The sequence below is a fragment of the Pan troglodytes genome, chromosome 14 (genome assembly GCF_028858775.2).
Source record: "Pan troglodytes isolate AG18354 chromosome 14, NHGRI_mPanTro3-v2.0_pri, whole genome shotgun sequence".
Classification (NCBI taxonomy): domain Eukaryota; kingdom Metazoa; phylum Chordata; class Mammalia; order Primates; family Hominidae; genus Pan; species Pan troglodytes.
This window is the reverse complement of record NC_072412.2, coordinates 103,803,564-103,821,086: the sequence shown is the minus strand read 5'-3', so window position 1 is coordinate 103,821,086 and position 17,523 is coordinate 103,803,564. Positions and strand designations below refer to the sequence as shown.

The window sequence follows — 17,523 nt, the reverse complement described above, 5'->3', positions numbered from 1 at the left end:
CTGAAAAGACAAACTTCGGCTCCGTCCCTTTTTCTGAGATGGAGCTTATGAAGCCAGCTCTAGAATCTGTCACCAGTGGACACCTTACTCTGAACCAGAGCTCTCAGAGAATAAGCTCCCTATTGATCTCAAACCTAGGTTTCAGTGAAAATTAAAGGAATGAAAGAACTGTTACATTTCAAAAGGTATAATAATGAAATGAAATCAATGTTTAATCATGTATGGGACTGAATTTGTAACACTCCTAATTAGGTCTCCAAGATAGCACAGGCGATTCTGACACCAGCAAAGAACCTATGTGGTCTTTTATGACATACAAACTCATTACTTTTCTTAAAAACTTTAGGTGTTCTCTGATTTCAACTTAAACTTGAATTTTCTACTAATAATGTATTATCAAGAAAATATTTGATTTCTTTCCGTCTTCCATTTCCCATGGTCAAACAGCATGGAGTTCAGCCTGGAGTGCAGCATGGAGTGCAGTGAGTTTTATGTAAACAGCCACCCCACACACACATAAGGCCAATCACAACATTTCCCGCGGCCCGCAACTGGCATGGGACATATAAATCGTGGCATGCTTCTTCACTCTCATCACATAGCTTTCTTTAACAGTAGACACACGGTACCCACTGTGTCTAATCAGGCTTTGGGGGCCTCAAGGTTTGCTCTAAGATTAAAAATCTCTTTCCTCAAAGATTTTACCATCTGTCTGGAGAATTCACAAATACAGTCACAAAAAGTTAATTTGTCAAGGAGCATGTCAACACAGGGTCCTCACTTCCAAAGAAGGAAAGGGGTTGGGAGTAGCCTTTAACATCATCTGGCCCCAGTGCCTAATTTTGCAGATTAAAAAACTGAGTCACTGCACCAGGAATAATGAGTGCGAGGGGCAAGATTAGAGACCATGATTCAAGGTCTGACTGGAGGTGAGCTATCAGCACTGTCAGGAGAGAAGGCTGGCCTGGAGCACAAGCCTGGGAGAGGCCCGGCAGTTGGTGGGATTTTGATCAACGTGTTCGGGGTGAGGATGGCGTGGGTGTTTAGAAAGAGGTAAGAACAGGGCAGCATGGGGTGAGGATGTGGGGTGAGGATGTGGGGCGAGGATGTGGGGCGAGGATGTGGGGTGGGGGAGGGGCTGGCCAAGCTGAACAGGGACCACCTCTGTGGGCGTAGGAGGCAGAGGAAGTCCGCGAATCTCACAAAGGAGGCGGCTCTTAGTGCCCAGAAGATGGGTAAGTTGAGGGTCTGGCGGGCCGGACTCCAATCCCAGCCCCACCTTCACGCTGTGAAAACACGAGGAAGGGACTCAGAAGCTCTTCCCACTTGCTCTTTCCCTTGTTATGCTAGGACAGCACCAACTCTCGTATAGTTAAACGACCGAGCAGAACTGTCACCAGTCAGTTTCATGCACAGGCACCGCTGCGGCGTAGCATATGATGACGAACAAGAACAAGAGGCCTTGCCCTCCAAGAAGTGGCCACTCTACCTGCAAGAGGCCAATACTAAGCAGGTAAACAAATAAGAGGGTGTTCTGGCATGAGAAGCTAATGCAGAAAACAAACTGCCGAGGACTGTGGTTGAGATGAGCCATGGGAGTTGCCCAGGCACCTCCCGGTGTACAGGGCCCCTCCATGGAGGCTCATTGCTCTCTCCCAGGCTCCCCGAGCTACGAAGCCCACACTTGATCCTCAGGCAAAGGATGAATGCTACTTAAGTCTCAGGAGCTACAAAAGCTCGAGTACAGCAGTGACAAGACAGCAACACGAGAAAGTTACAAGGATCATTTCCTGCGACGACAGTCGTAGACGCCGAGTTCCCTCTGCAGCAACTAACTCCTGCCCCTACTCTCCTGGGGGGCTTCTGGGCTTCTGCCATCATCCACCCGCCTGCAACTGGCCACCACTCCCTCTAATCCTTCGACAGGCACTAGGTGTCTTTTTTGTCACCTGTGAGCATCTTCCCCAAGCATTTTTTTTACCAGGGCTGCTCAAAAGAAGCAAAAAATAAAAATAAAAATAAAAAATAAAAATGGCTGTGTCTTATTTCCTCTGCTCTTCCTACAGAAACACTGCTAATGAAAATACATAAACTGAATAAACACTTGGAGAGGAAACCATCTGCTTCATCCTACTAATGTGAGTGGGAACTGTGTTTGTTTACCCGCAGGGTCACGAGGAGGGGACACAGAAAACCTTCCCAGGAACCATCAGGGAAATGGCCTGGGCGGGCATAGGGGCACCTTATTAACCCTTTCAGATGCCCAAGAGTCACTCTGTTTCATAACCTCTGGTTGGAAGAGAAAGCTGCATATATCATAAACCACAGGCTGAAGCTTATTTGCACGGTGTTTTCCACATAAAGATGAAAAAACACCATGCAAGAATTTACTATAAATACTGCGCTTGAACTTTCCACACTGCAGAGGAAATACCTAAAAAGACTGTCCAAGTTCAACCACAGAGGTGCTTGTGGAAACAGCTACAGAATGGAAAAGATCGTGGAGCTAACTGCCAAAGCCTCCCAAAAGGTAGACCTCTTTAATAATAATTTTTTTAGGGTACAAAGAAGGACGGAGACACCATGGAGAAGATGGTGTGGTTCTTTGTTCCAGGAAGTGTTTAGGGGATTTGCATTTTAAATGACTGCTTTGCCTATAATTCCGTATTTTAAAATAAAATTAATAAGCAAAGGCCCAGGAAATTCAACCCCCAGGGAAAGACACCAGTCATCCCCAAAGGAAACTGCAGGGACTTCTGGCCACGTGCCCAGCTCAGCTGCGTGGCGAATGTGACTGAGCCATGAGAAGTCATTCACTTGGGGCACTCCATCAAAGGACGTTTCCAGGGTCAGACACTTGGCCTTGAATTCCCAGCAAAAAGTTTCACAGCAAGGTTTTAAAGCAAGACTGGGGAGCTGAGTCTCTCACAATCCTGTAGTCACCTTCCTCCCAATCCCTGATGACTGGGCCATCACAGCCAGCCCCGATGCCTTTCAGCTGCTGCTGGCCTGGCCGTGGCTGCTCTTAAAGAGCATGAGGTACTGACTCAGAATCAGCTCCCCCAATAAAAATGCTGATATGTGACTTTCTACAGCCAGTTAAGGAATACATCTGTTTCCCAGAGGTTAAGAGAAAGATTCTGACCAAACTAGAAAAATTAAAATATGGCCAGGTGTGATGGCTCCCACCTGTAATCCCAGCACTTTGGGAGGCCAAGGCGGACGGATCACGAGGTCAGGAGATCAAGACCATCCTGGTCAACATGGTAAAAGCCCGTCTCTACTAAAAATACAAAAATTGGCTGGGTGTGGTGGCAGGCACCTATCGTACCAGCTACTTGGGAGGCTGAGGCAGAAGAATCGCTTAAACCCAGGTGGAGGAGATTGCAATGAGCTGAGATCGCACCACTGCACTTCAGCCTAGAGACACAGCAAGACTCCGTCTCAAAAAAAAAAGAGAAAAAGAAAAATATGAATGGAGGAGACATGTGAAAACGAACAATGGCATTAATTCTACTTGTAAAATAAACTCACACTCACTCTAACAGTCAGCAAACATTTAATTAGCAGCTACTATATGCCAGGTGCCATGCTAGATGCTGGGGATATAGACAGAACAGGCAGGCAGTTGGACGTGCATGTCATTACTACTATTTAGTTAAGCTCTTACTACATGTCAAGAATTGCTCCAAACACTTTGTGTCACCTCTTTTTTTATTCTCATATAGTATAAAGTCGAGTTTATTAGCCTCATTTTATCGATACAGCCAGGTTAAATAACTTGTTCACGCTGCACAACTCTCAGTAGGAGATGCTGGGATTTGAACCCAGGCTCCCTTGTGCATCTGACAGGTATATGAGTAAAGTGGTCTGCAGGAAGGAAGAAAAAGCCCTGCTTGAGAGAGTAGGCATCCAGGTAAAACTGATAGGGCTTTTAAGAATGCATAGGAGTTTATTAGAGAGCATGAGAAAGGTTCCTTCCAGACAAAGGGCTTATAAATGCAAAGCATAAGCCATCAGAAATTACGAAGAAAAATCATTTTAAAAGATAAAAACACACTTTTATTACTACTCCTTGGGCAGGGAGTTCCTGGATAGGTGCTAAATAGTAGCTAGGAATGGGGTCTTGACTTTCTTTGGTTTCAGGAAGAACTGCAGGTGAGCACAGTCCAACGATCCCTGGAGTGAGTGCACACAAGAGCAGCATTGGCCAGTTCCACAGTCCAACCCACTCAGAGAAACACCGTGTAATAGAATGTGTGTGCTAGAAACCTGGGCTCAGAAGTCCTTCACAGTGCTCAACAGGAAACACTGAAACGAAACACCTCACTGAACCGGTCTGGCAACAAAGACAAAAAAGTGGGTGAGGTGGCGCACATACGGACCACATGTGCCAGGAGGCCCAATTCTAACCGGATGGCAGGGGCTCTCCTCAACAGTCTATGATTTTAGCAGATGAGCAATAGCTTTGTTCACCAAAATACAAAGCTGTCCCAAGTCCTTGAAAGATACAAATTCCACAAGAAAATCAGAAAACACAAAGGTTGTTTGCAGTGCGCAATAAATTGGTGGTTTTAAGCATAGCTATTCTGAGTTTATCTTTTCCTGAGACATTTAATGTTAGTTCATGTGCTCTGAGCAATGTTCTTTGAAATAAATATAATTTGCTGACTCATATCCCATAAGTGATTAAATGATGGGTTACCAACGTTAATGCCGACTACCAAATTCCAGCCCCTCTAGCCAACAGGAATGACACACAGATCATCTCCATGTTAAAAACAGGTGTGCTCCCAGAGTTTGTTTGTAAGTTGGCTGCTTGGAATTCAAGAGTTATCTTCCTCCTCCACAAACAATATTAGACATGGTATTTGATACTCCAGACAGAAAACCCAAAATACTAGATCCGAGGAGTGTTAAGAGTTCTCTGGACTGAGCCGATGAGAGGGAGTGGGCCTGCTGCTTAGCCAGCCAGACACTCCCACTTCCTCTCCTGCCGGGAATAAGATGTGCACCAGCTGCACGAAGCAGGCGGCAGCTTCTCATCCTCCCGCAGGAGCGATCTGAGGAGGAGGCTGGGAGAGGCCAGGCAGGGGCTCGGAGAAGAACAGCAGAAGTGAGGAGCACCAGAGGTTCCAGCGGCTCCAACGGCTCCAGCTGCTGAGGGGCCCAGGCTGCCGGCTCCTCCTGTGACACCTCCGGCCCCCAGGCTGCTCTGTCCAGGGCCCTGCGGTGGCAGGGCCTCCCCATCTCTAGGGCTGCCATATGGCAGGCTCGGAAGGAGGCTTTTCGGTACTCCCACACCTGCCCTGTGGGGTTGCATGCACAGGCTCTCCTGATTCCCTCACATGAAAACACACGTGGCTCTTTAATGATGCTCTCGGGACTGTTCTTGCCAGTAACCTGGACTTGAGTTCGACAGCCCCCCTGCCACAAACACACACGCACAAGCACCAATGTGAGAGAGGAATTGTCTACGACCAGTAAATTAAACTGGGATCCAGCCACAAGACCACTCTTCCCTCCAGTTACATATATATACATAACATATACATATGCACTTAGATTACATATATATATTTGAATGAAAGGTCATAGTAAAATTCAAGTGCCGAGGCCACTGACATCACTATGTGGGTAGTTCAAGCATAAATCTAGACACTGGAGAGCTCGAAACCAGAACGGGTCAGCGGGGCCATTGGGGGGCGGGGAGGGAGGTGCTGAACATGCAGGACCTCCAGCCGCCTCATGTCACTGGCCATGGGAATGAGCCGAACCTCCTCACACCAAAGGCTGTCCCCTACCACACTCCTGGGTTCACAGATAAGCCCCCAACTTACTGGAACTTCAAATGCCTCCTGGGTGTCATCCAGCATCTGGATTTTGATGGACACGAGTTTTCCTGAAGGTGTTGGGGGCGGCTTCTGTCCACGTTCCAAGGTACTGATCCCCGAATTTTCCGGGGCCCCCAGTCGCGATCCTGGGGTCGGCCTCTGCTCTATTTCTCCCATGATGAAAGCGGCTTAGAGAATATCTGCAGGAAGCAGTGAGAAAGAAAAACACATCAGAACAGGAGACTACCACCCAAGCTGTATGCCACCTTGAACCCCACCCAGGTGGGCAGGGGGCTCCATCCCCTGCACAGGAATCACATATAGGGAGGCATCGGTTCACTCACAAAGTCACCTTTAAGCACTCAAGGCATGCAAATACTTTTTGCATACTTTATTCTTTTGAATAATTTTGCATATTGTTGCATATTTTATTCCTTTCTCGTTTTACAGTCTGTTCTTAATTATTCAGTGTCTACAATGAGCTAGGCTAGGCACTACTTTTTACACATTGAAGTCTGGTGGGAAGATGATAAACAGTGCCTAAACCATATCATTAGCATCCATTAATTACCTTTATGGACACAGTTACATGCTAAGTACTGTGGGTATTCTAAAGATAAACAGGTAAAACGCGCACTGCAGAGCTCGGGCTAATAATCTGGTTGAGGAAATAGACATACACTCGCAGACAGACACTCATACAGAGGCAACAGAGAGTAGGGTCATTTTTCCTGGTTTCTAGTGTCTATTTCTATTACAATAACCAGCTAATAATTCATTTCTTTCCAGCCACCCACCCCCCCAACTATTTCCCCTTTCCCAAGAAGCCATTCTACACACTATACTATAGTATCAACAAAGTTATTTTCCTAAAAACAATCATCTTTCCTCCCCAGATAGTCTACTCTTGTCTAATGACACCCTCAGCTTCTCCCTCCCCTCTCACTGCCTCTGTCTGGCTCCAGGTCTCCACATGCGTGGCTTGCTGTGGCTGAGTGCTTTGCCCTCTTTCTTCACCTGGAAACTTCTACCACTGCTTTAAAATTCAGTTCAAATTTCACATCCCAGCCAGGCGCGGTGGCTCACGTCTGTAATCCCAGCACTCTCAGAGGCCAAGGTGGGTGAATCACCTGAGGTCAGGAGTTCGAGACCAGCCTGACCAACATGGTGAAACCCCACCTCTACTAAAAACACAAAAATTAGCCGGGTGTGGTGGCATGTACCTGTAGTCCTGGCTACTCGGGAGGATGAGGCAGGAGAATCGCTTGAAGCCAGGAGGTGGAGGTTGTAGTGAGGCAACATTGCACCACTGCACTCCAGCCTGGGGGACAAGCGTGAAACTCCACCTCAAAAACGAAAACAAATGTCACATCCTGGCATCTGGTGCAGAACACATGTGCTGCTATCCCCTCTGTGCTCGTGGCTGTCAAAGCCACATCGTGGTGGTTGAGCCCACGTGTGTGGAGAAGGCACTGTGATGCCCTTAAAGCAGGAACCCAATCTCGAATGTCCTTTGCAGCTCAGCGCCTACCTAGGCACAATGCCTCACACGGAGTGGAGGTCAATACTGGCTGCTTAACGACTGGACCACTCAGCCAGTATATTTATATGTGGCTGCATATTTAGTGTCAGAAGGACATAAGGGAACGAGATTTCCAGGTGAGATGAAGTGGTTAAAAGAGAGGGAAGCCTTCCATCATGGAGAAGGTGAGAATTGAACTCAAGTTGGTCTCAAACGTTGGAAAATACTTGGAAAGAGATAGGAGACAGACAAGGAAAAGGCACTCCTGGGAAGTGGAATGGCATCCACAGAGTTACGGGACAGAAACACAATGGCACAGGCAAAAAAGAGTGAGAATCAGAGCCAGAGAGTTCAAGATGTATTTTAGAAATGATTTGAAGTCAGGCTCTAGAGCAGCAGTCCCCAACCTTTGTGGCACCAGGGACTTGTTTTGTGGAAGACAGTTTTTCCACAGACAAAGTAGAGGCAATGGTTGCGGGCTGAAACAGTTCCACCTCAGATCATCAGGCATTAGATTCTCATAAGGAGCGCACAACCTAGATCCCTCGCATGTGCAGTTCCCAACAGGGTCTGTGCTCCTATGAGAATCTAATGCTTGCAGCTGATCTGACAGGAGGCGGAGCTCAGGCGGTGATGCTCGCCTGCTGCTCACCTCCTGCTGTGCGGCCTGGTTCCTGACAGGCCACGGACCACTGGTCCACGGCCCAGGATCTGGGGACCCCTCCTTTAGAGGACTTCAAATGCCTGGCTGAAAAATATGGTCTTTACCCTGCAGGCAGCAGGAGCCACTGAGGGAAGAGTAACAACACAACAACAACAATTTCAGAAAAATGAGCCTGAGGATGGTACTATATATAACTAAAGAAAGAAGGTTGGGAGGGCAGGGGCTGGGGCATCCAGTTACAAATCACCTGTAACAATTCATGCTTGAAGTGCCAATCTGGACAGCAGCAATGGAAATCAAAAGGTGATGCTATAAAACCTACTTCTGTGGAAAAACTAACCCAATGTTAAAAATGGTTAGCTACCAAGAGGAGGTAAAGGTCCAACACTGGGCTGGGCGCGGTGGCTCACGCCTGTAATCCCAGTACTTTGGGAGGCTAAGGCAGGCAGATCACGAGGTCAGGAGATGGAGACTATCCTGGCTAACATGGTGAAACCCCGTCTCTACTAAAAATACAGAAAATTAGCCAGGCGTGGTGGCGGGCGCCTGTAGTCCCAGCTACTCGGGAGGCTGAGGCAGGAGAATGGCGTGAACCCAGAAGGCAGAGGTTGCAGTGAGCCAAGATCGTGCCACCGCACTCCAGCCTGGGCGACAGAGCGAGACTCTGTCTCAAAAAAAAAAAAAAAAGATAGAAAAAAGAAAAAGAAAGTCCAACACTGATGAGAAAGTTTGAAATCAGGGCAGAAGGGAGGAAGTAGGAGGGGGAGGTGTGAGTGTGCTTTGGAATGCTCCCTGGGGCTATAAAAGGACATCCTGTGGGCTGTCCTGTCTGGGAGCTGTCCTGTCCAGGCTGGGTCTGGGCTATGGGTTCAGGGTGAAAGCCATTAGAATCAATGAAAGGAGGTGAATGTGTAACCAAAAAAGCAAAATGAACCATCAGGCCCAATGGTGAGGGTCATGGAGAAAGAAGAGATGGGAAAAAGAGACCCCCAGGGGGCACTTCTGGACAAAGGGGCCACAGAAGGGGCACCACAGAGCTATCTGGGGTGCAAGGAATAGAACTGTGGGCTGCGTCTCACTCACATTTGAGAAAAAGTCACCCTTCATTTCTTTCCAGCCACCCACCCCTCCAACTATTCCCCCTTTCCCAAGAAGCCATTCTACCATTCTATACATTGTACTATAGTATCAACAAAGTTTTTTTATTTTTTATTAATTTTATTTTACTATTATTATTATGATTATTATTATTATTTGCAATGGAATCTCAAACTCTGTTACCTAGGCTGGAGTGCAGTGGCGCAATCTCGGCTTACTGCAACCTCCACCTCCCAGGTTCAAGCAATTCTCCTGCCTCAGCCTCCCAAGTAGCTGGGATTACAGGCGTGCACCACCACCCCCGGCTTTTTCTTTTCTTTTTTTTTTTTTTTTTTTTTTTTTGAGACACAGTTTTACTCTATTGCCCAGGCTGGAGTGCAATAGCAACATCTTGGCTCACTGCAACCTCTGTCTCCCAGGTTCAAGCGATTCTCCTGCCTCAGCATCCCGAGTAGCTGGGATCACAGGCGCACACCACCACACCCAGCTAATTGTATTTTTAGTAGAGACAGGGTTTCACCATGTTGGCTAGGCTGGTCTTGAACTCCTGACCTCAAGTGATCCACCCGCCTCAGCCTCCCAAAGTGCTGGGATTACAGGCGTGACCCACCGTGCCCAGCCAACAAAGTTATTTTCCTTAAAAAAAAAAAAAAAAAAAAAAAAAAAATCTTTCCTCCCCAGATAGTCTGTCTCCTGATCCCTCAGCTTCTCCCTCCCCTCCCGCTGCCTCTGTCTGCCTCCAGGTCTCCACACGTGGCTCACTGTGGCTCAGCACTTTGCCCTCTTTCTTCACCTGGAAACTTCTACCACTGCTTTAAAACTCAGGAAAGTTGGCTGGGCGCGGTGGCTCACGCCTGTAATCCCAGCACTTTGGGAGGCCAAGGCGGGTGGATCACGAGGTCAGGAGATCGAGACCATCCTGGACAACACGGCGAAACCCTGTCTCTACTAAAAACACAAAAAATTAGCCGGGCATGGTGGCGGGCGCCTATAGTCCCAGCTACTCGGGAGGCTGAGGCAGGAGAATGGCGTGAACCCGGGAGGCGGAGCTTACAGTGAGCCGAGATCGCGCCACTGCACTCCAGCCTGGGTGACAGAGCAAGACTCTGTCTCAAATACAAAAACAAACAAAACTCAGGAAAGTGTTAAAGCCTTCTCTTCAGGAAAACCATCCGGTTTGCAAATCTCATTTTGTAGAGTTTTCTTCCCTAACTCATTCTCAGCCTTTTCCTTAAGAGTAGGTCCCCAGAAGTTTCCTAATGAATTCCTTACTTCCTCTGCAATGAAACCTCTAATGCTGTCACCATAGACACAAAGGCTGGCCCTGAGGTCAGCAAATCAGAAACTATGGGATCACATCCACAGAGACTCAAATCACCAGGGCCTAAAAGGGCGTGTCCTTCCATCGAACATGTCTAGGAAACACCTGATCACTGTCTAGGAAACACCATTTACTCCTGACTTCTCCCACACTCACCTTCCTCACCTACGGTCCATCAAAGCCTTTTGAAGATTTTGTTCACTCCTTATGTCGTCTGGTAACATAGGGGTTCTAAGACAGGCAATGCTTCTGGAGCTAACACTGTCTGTCTCAGAACCCCAGTGTTACCAGATGACATATGGAGTGAAGATCTGAGAACTGCCTTTTTTTTTTTTTTTTTTTTTTTGAGATGGAGTCTTGTTCTGTCACCCAGGCTGGAGTGCAATGACGCAATCTCGGCTCACTGCAACCTCTGCCTTCCAGGTTCAAGCGATTCTCCTCCCTCAACCTCCCCAGTAGCTGGGATTACAGATGCCCACCACCACGCCCGGCTTTTTTTTTTTTTTTTTTTTTTTCCCCAGTAGAGATGGGGTTTCACCATGTTGGCTAGGCTGGTCTTGAACTCCTGACTTCAAATGATCCAAGTGCTGGGATTACAGGCGTGAGCCACCATGCTGGCCCCTTCTTTTTTGAATGCCTGATTCCACAGGTCTGTTATATAAGTGCCTTTCTCACTTCTGCCTCAAATAAGCTTTTTCTAAGCATCTGTTTCTAATCTGTTTGGTTGTGTGATCTCTGCTTTGGTTCATTCACTCATTAGCCTTGAGAGATGAGACCAGCCTGGTTAATCTAGAATCCCAGCCTAGTGCCCTTCACCGAAGTGGAAAAGAGATCCTCAATACTGGGTCAATGAATCAAAGTGTGTGTGTGTGGAGGTGGTGGTGGGGGAGCGGTATATTCATTATGAAGTCAGTTGTGTCCAAAATAATCTTCACAAGCCAGGCAAAATTACTTCTATTCCATATATGTTTTCTGTTCACTGTCTCATGGTTAAAAATAAAATGCAATCTCCAGAGAAAACTATGCCATCAGTCAAGTTGGCCTTCCCCATTCCCAGCCCGTCCATGCACTTTTCCTACTTTGGTGTGGCCCCTCCCCACCCCACCCCCTCTGCCCTGCACTTGCTCAGCAGGGACAGGCCCTGTGCACGGTAATTCACACTGGGCTATAGCTGGGCTTGTCACTCTGAGTCAAGCAGGCATGGACCTGGCTATGGTGTTGATGCCCATCCAGGGAGCCGATGACGGCAGGAAGGAAGGGCTCTACTCTCCCACCTCACCCCAGCCTAAAGGTGCTCAGACCCTCCCTGCAGATATCTTCTCCTTGTCCTACCTAAGCAAAAAGCAAGACTCCTCATCCTCTAAACTGAATCCTTTCTCTCCCTCTTGCCCAAAATCCCCAGATAAATATATATTCTAATTTTTAGCACCTTGGCATTTAAAAATTTAATTGAGTTAGTCATTAACAGATACTTGGTAGCTTAACTTCCTTTCTCTTTAGTTCTCAAATGATCTCATGTCTAGGTTATTTCTACTTCTGGATACTGATGCTTGAACAAAGTATGTCATACTTTCTCTTTGTTATCATACTCGCATGCAGACTGTTGCTGTACATGGAAAAGTCTGTTTAATTCAATCATAAATCCAGCCAAGAGTTTTGAGTTGAGCATCCTAAGAACGCTAAGGGAACATCTCAGGAATGCTGGCAAATCATAAATGGGTAACCACAATTGATGCTTGATAGCAAAACTGGTAAGCCCAGTAATAAAATGCCGTCTTCCAGATAAACAAATCCAACAAACCAAAAGGCCTCTAGTGTATAAATATTAACCTATGCTCTATTCTGAATTTCTCTCCATTAACTTCCTGACTTCTGAAATTCTTGAGGAATAGTCAAAATATAGACTATTTCTTTCCTTTTGATACCTTATTACTAAAGTGATTATTCCAGACCTTAAAGTTAAAAGCTGCTTGCAAAACTACTTTATTAGTTAGCTCTATTTGAGAAATTACTTTAAAAAAGTAACAACAAAAAAGTAACAAGATTTTTAACCGCCAGAGAAAAGGTAAAAAACTAGAGTTGTCTTGTCTTAGTATCCTGACTTATAAGGACTTCCTCTTGGAATTCATCCAAAAGCAATAAGCAGTAAACTAAAAAACACAAATTCCATCCCTGAGGAAACTGGGAGACATCTGTAGCCCCAAACCAGAAAATGTAACAAAAATGTGCCAAGCTGCAGTGAAGGTCAGAAAGAAGGGAAGGAAAATGCTTGGAGAGGCTGCTCATGGCTACAGATCTCAGATAAAAATGGCGGAGCTTCAAATAAGCAGCAAACCAGTCATAACTTTCTTGGAATAACAGGGACAGGTGTGCAGATTCACAGTAACAGCTTCCCTGGACATAGTGAGATTGATATGAAATGAGAAACCATACAGGCAAGCCATATTTGTAGGAAGCGGTCTGTCGCTGAGGCAAGATGAAAAAGACAGACTGCATTAGACATACCACCAAGGTTGACTACCAAAGTTTCAGCAAATAAGGGAATAGCAAAGGTTGAAAGGATCACACACACACACACACACACACACAACCTCAAGTCATGAAAATTCCTATTAGTATGGAACACGGCTCTGTCTGCTGGCCCACTGAGGCTCCTGCAAAGAGCTACTTCATACCTACTAACCAAAAAACAAACAAACAAAAAAACCTTTACAAAGATGCTGCAAGAAAAAAGAAAAATGACAGATGAACATCCAAAGAAAATGTTACATGCAACAGATTAAAGCTTTGTCCAAACAGTTATAAATTAATAAAACTTCATGAAATAACTGATTCCATAGACAAAAACATAAAAGGATTTACAAGAGTTCAGGGAAGCTATGGGAAGACATTAGCAGGAAATAAAGAATAAGGGTGGCAGACCTTAGGAGGACAAAATGGAAGAATGAAAATATCACCAAAATACAGGCCAAATGGGAAGCAGCTAAAAGGAAATATGCACTGGTGAAAATATGAAGGACCTAATGGGAAAGACTGAGAAAAGCAAGCAATAGATTTAAAACACAGAGAACTGGCTGGGCACGGTGGCTCACACCTGTAATCCCAGCACTTTGGGAGGCCAAGGCAGGTGGATCACAAGGTCAGGAGATCCAGACCACCCTGGCTAACACAGTGAAACCCCGTCTCTACTAAAAATACAAAAAAAATTAGCCGGGCATGGTGGTGGGCACCTGAAGTCCCAGCTACTCAGGAAGCTAAGGCAAGAGAATGGCATGAACCCGGGAGGTGGAGCTTGCAGTGAGCCGAGATCATGCCACTGTACTCCAGCCTGGGTGACAGAGTGAGACTCTGTCTAAAAAAAACACAGAGAACTGATAGATATGGAAGACAGAGAGAGATGATCCAACATACCCACAATCGGTATCCCTAAAGAAACAAAAATCAAAGAAAAGAACAGGAAAAAAAAAGCTTAAGGCATAATTCAGGAAAACATTTTAGAAATTAAAGATACTTGTGCATAATAAATGAAGATATCCTATTCCAGGGATAACTACCATAAAATGATCACCACAAAGATAATTTGACAACTCATTTCCTGAGTCATAGCTGGTCTTCAAACTTTAGGAAGGAATCATTTGGGCAGCTAGGCAAAAAGTTCAAATAAAGTATGAGGGGACAAAATTTTAGAATTGTCCACAGCAACATCCAAGGCTTAAATGCCAAAAACATCCTCAAAGAATTGTAACAGAATCAAAACTTTCATCACAAGCAAATTTTCATTCAACTATAATAGCCAAATTGTTTTGCTATTTTTTTTTTTAGATAGGGTCTCACTCTGTCACCTGGGCTGGAGAGCAGTGGCATGATCACAGCTCACTGTAACCTCGAGCTCCTGGGCTCAAGCGATCCTCCTGCCTCAGCCTCCCAAGTAGCTGAGACTGCAAATATGCACCACCACCACCACCAGTTAGTATGCACAAAGTCTTGCTATGTTGCCCAGGCTAGTCTCGCACTCCTAGCCTCAAGCAATCTTTCTGCCTTGGCCTCCAAAGTGCTGGGACTACAGGCATAAGCCACCACATGCAGCCAATAGCCAAACATTTTAAACAGGTGAGAATTCAGAAGAATGTTAGCCAATCCCTTCTCAAAAAAACTACTAAAGGATAAACTTCAGCAAAACAAAAGGTAAATGGTGAAAGAATGAAAAACAATTATTAGTAAACTTTACATCCATTTATACTTTAAGAGAAAGAAAAAAATAATTGTAACAGCCACAGAATATTATATAATGCCTGACAATGTAGAAATAATGCAGCTAAAAAACTGGCAGGGAAAGGAGTAGAAATGGTGAGAGGCACTGTAAGTTAGCTATTACCTCATGTTTTAAAACTGATAATAGGAAGATTTTAAATCTGCAAAAACATGAAGATGGTCAAGCACGTGAAAAGATGTTCAACATCATTAATCATTAGGAAATGCAAATTATACACACAATAAGATATTTCACACCCACTGTAATGGTTATAACAAAAAAGACAATAACAAGTGTTATCAAGAATGTGGAGAATCTGGATGTGAGGGCCATCTGGCTGTGACATCTGTCACCCCATTGATCGTCAGGGTTCATTGGGCTAGGGGTGATTGCCAGGGTTGATCTAGCTAACCTGGCTGGCTAGGCGGGTGTTCCTTTCCTCCCTCACCACTCCATGTGTGTCCCTTCCAAAACTGTGTGCTTGGCAGAAGAGGACGACCATCCCCGATAGAGGAGGACCGGTTTTCGGTCAAGGGTATACGAGTAGCTGTGCTCCCCCCACTAGAACTTCCAAATAAGCTCTCAAGAATGTGAAAAATCTGAAACTCATATACTGCTGGTTGCTGGAAGGAATATAAAATGCTGCAAACACTTTAAAAAGCATTTTGGCAGTTTCTTAAAATTGTAATCATAAGTTTGGCATGAAACCCAGCAAACCCTTCTCCTGGTGACCCCGCAATTCCACTCCTAGGTATCTTCCCGGGACAAATGAAAACATATGTCTGCACAGAAGTACATGCAGATGTCCACAGCCAAAAAAGGGCCAACAAGTGGATAACCCAATAATCCAAATAGTCATCAACTGGTGAGTGAATAAACCAAATGTGATCTATCCATACCAGGGAATATTGTTCTGCCACAAAAAGATGCAAAATGCTGACACACGCCACATAGATGGACCTCGCAAACATTTTGCTGAGTGACAAGAGCCACATGCAAAAGACACCATAAACCTATGATCCTATTAAATGTAATATCCAGCCAAGGCTTTATCAGGAGGATAAATATCCAGAAAGTAGTTGCCTGGGGCTGGGATTCGGAGCTCGATCAACAGCAAAGGGCACAAAGAATTGTGGTCTTTTTGGGGAGATAGAAATGTTCTGAAACTGGACCGTGGTGATGGTCACCCAACTCTGTAAAGTGACTAAAAACCTTTGAATTGTACACCTGAAACAGGTCAAAGTTATGATTTGTGATTACACCTCCATCAATCTAAAAACGTCTATGTGTCCATGAATATTCCTGTGAACACAAAGAGCCTCTCTGGAAGGAGAGGGAGGTAACTGGAAGGAGAACTGACTCCAGTGAGGCGGCCAGCCTGGCCTGGGACAAAAGCAAGGCAGGCTGGGGACTGGCTTTTCATCAGATGCTCTTTTGGACCTTTTTAATTTTGTACCATATACCTATATGTTTAATTAAGAAGTAATTTGGGCCAGGGGCAGTGGCTCATGCCTGTAATCCCAACATTTTGGGAGGCTGAGGCAGGAGGATCACTTGAGGCCAGTAGTTTGAGATCAGTCTAGGCAACATAGCAAAACCCCGTCTCTACAAAAAATTTAAAAACTACCCAGGCATGGTGGTAAGCACCTGCAGTCCCAGCTACTTGCAGTGCTGAGGCAAGAGGATCACTTGAGACCAGAAATTTGTGGCTGCGGTGAGCTATGATAGTACCACCGCACTCCAATCTGGGCAACAAAGCAAGACCCTATCTCTTAAAAAAGAAAAAAAAAGTAATTAAGAAGACTATGTTTCATTAAGAAGTAATTAAACAATTTTTAATTTAATCTACTAAAAGCACACACTCCTACCAACTACTCCTGCCCCACTGAGAGCATAAATCGAGTGAATTGGAATCACAGTGAAGAGGAACTACTTTCAATCAAGCCGGGTAGATGAAGAGAAATTTTTTGCAAGAGTTTGTTTCCCCTCTTCCAGTTTTAAATACAAGCAACTGAAAAATTCCAGGTTAAGAAAAACTCACAGAAACATGTTATTCGAAGAAGAAGTCCAAGTGGCAGAGCTGCAGGAAGCCAAAGGGCTGGGTTCTGGGTCCTCCAAGCACTTCTGTACCCCATGTTGAGAGCAAAGAAGTGTGGATGTGCCACTGAGTGAGGGCAAAAAATCAAGTGTCAGACACCCAGGAGAGCAAAGGGCAAAGGGCGTGTGATCAATCTCCAACAGCTCCATGCATCTGCCTGTGCTCTTACGAGCCGGAAGCTGCCACAAAGCCACCTTGTGCCTCTGTCCCGGGGGAGCCACACGCCAGGAGCTGGCCCCAGGGGAGGGTGGGGTGGAGATAAACTAGAAAGGCTGCCAGCCCGGCCCTCCTCAAAAGCAAAGCAGCTCAGTTTGACTTCTCACAAGGGGTTAGATAAGGGGTTTTGAGAAAGTTCAAAAACAGCTATCTGTGTGGATGGATTTGCTTATTTCCAAAAAGTCTGTGAGCAAGAGAAACAACTGCAGATCAACTGTTTTACATCAACCAGACACTTCAAACAGAGGAGGAACTGTTCGGCCTGTTTGATCATTTGGAAAAAGGAGACCAGGCTATTAACTGTCTACGAGCAGGGTGCCCCTATTTCAACAACAAAGCAAGGAAATGAGAATTAACTGCAGAGCTCAAGATTCTCGCTTCACTGTTCCTTCTTGGCAACCATATTTTTAACAATTTAATTAAATAGGTTATCTTAAATAACCCTGACAAGTCTCTGGAAAATAAGGAAAACTCAGAGCAAAAGAGAAATTTTCTCATCTTTATCATTTTCATAGGGG

The 17,523-nt window shown here is 45.5% G+C and overlaps 1 protein-coding gene across 7 annotated transcripts in view; it reads right to left on the bottom strand.

Annotated features, from left to right (window-relative positions):
• The window catches only part of FARP1 (FERM, ARH/RhoGEF and pleckstrin domain protein 1), a 311,995-nt gene that overhangs the window by 234,548 nt on the left and 59,924 nt on the right, over positions 1-17,523 (bottom strand). For 6 of the 7 annotated variants that reach the window (XM_063792622.1, XM_016925462.4, XM_009427148.5 and 3 more), the window contains exon 2: positions 5,841-6,034. In XM_063792622.1, the coding sequence (XP_063648692.1) occupies positions 5,841-6,011 (171 nt within the window). In that variant the 5' untranslated portion in view covers positions 6,012-6,034. Of the gene's footprint in view, positions 1-5,840; positions 6,035-16,732; positions 16,752-17,523 lie in introns of those variants that run through there. The other variant, XM_016925461.4, reaches the window with a different exon arrangement.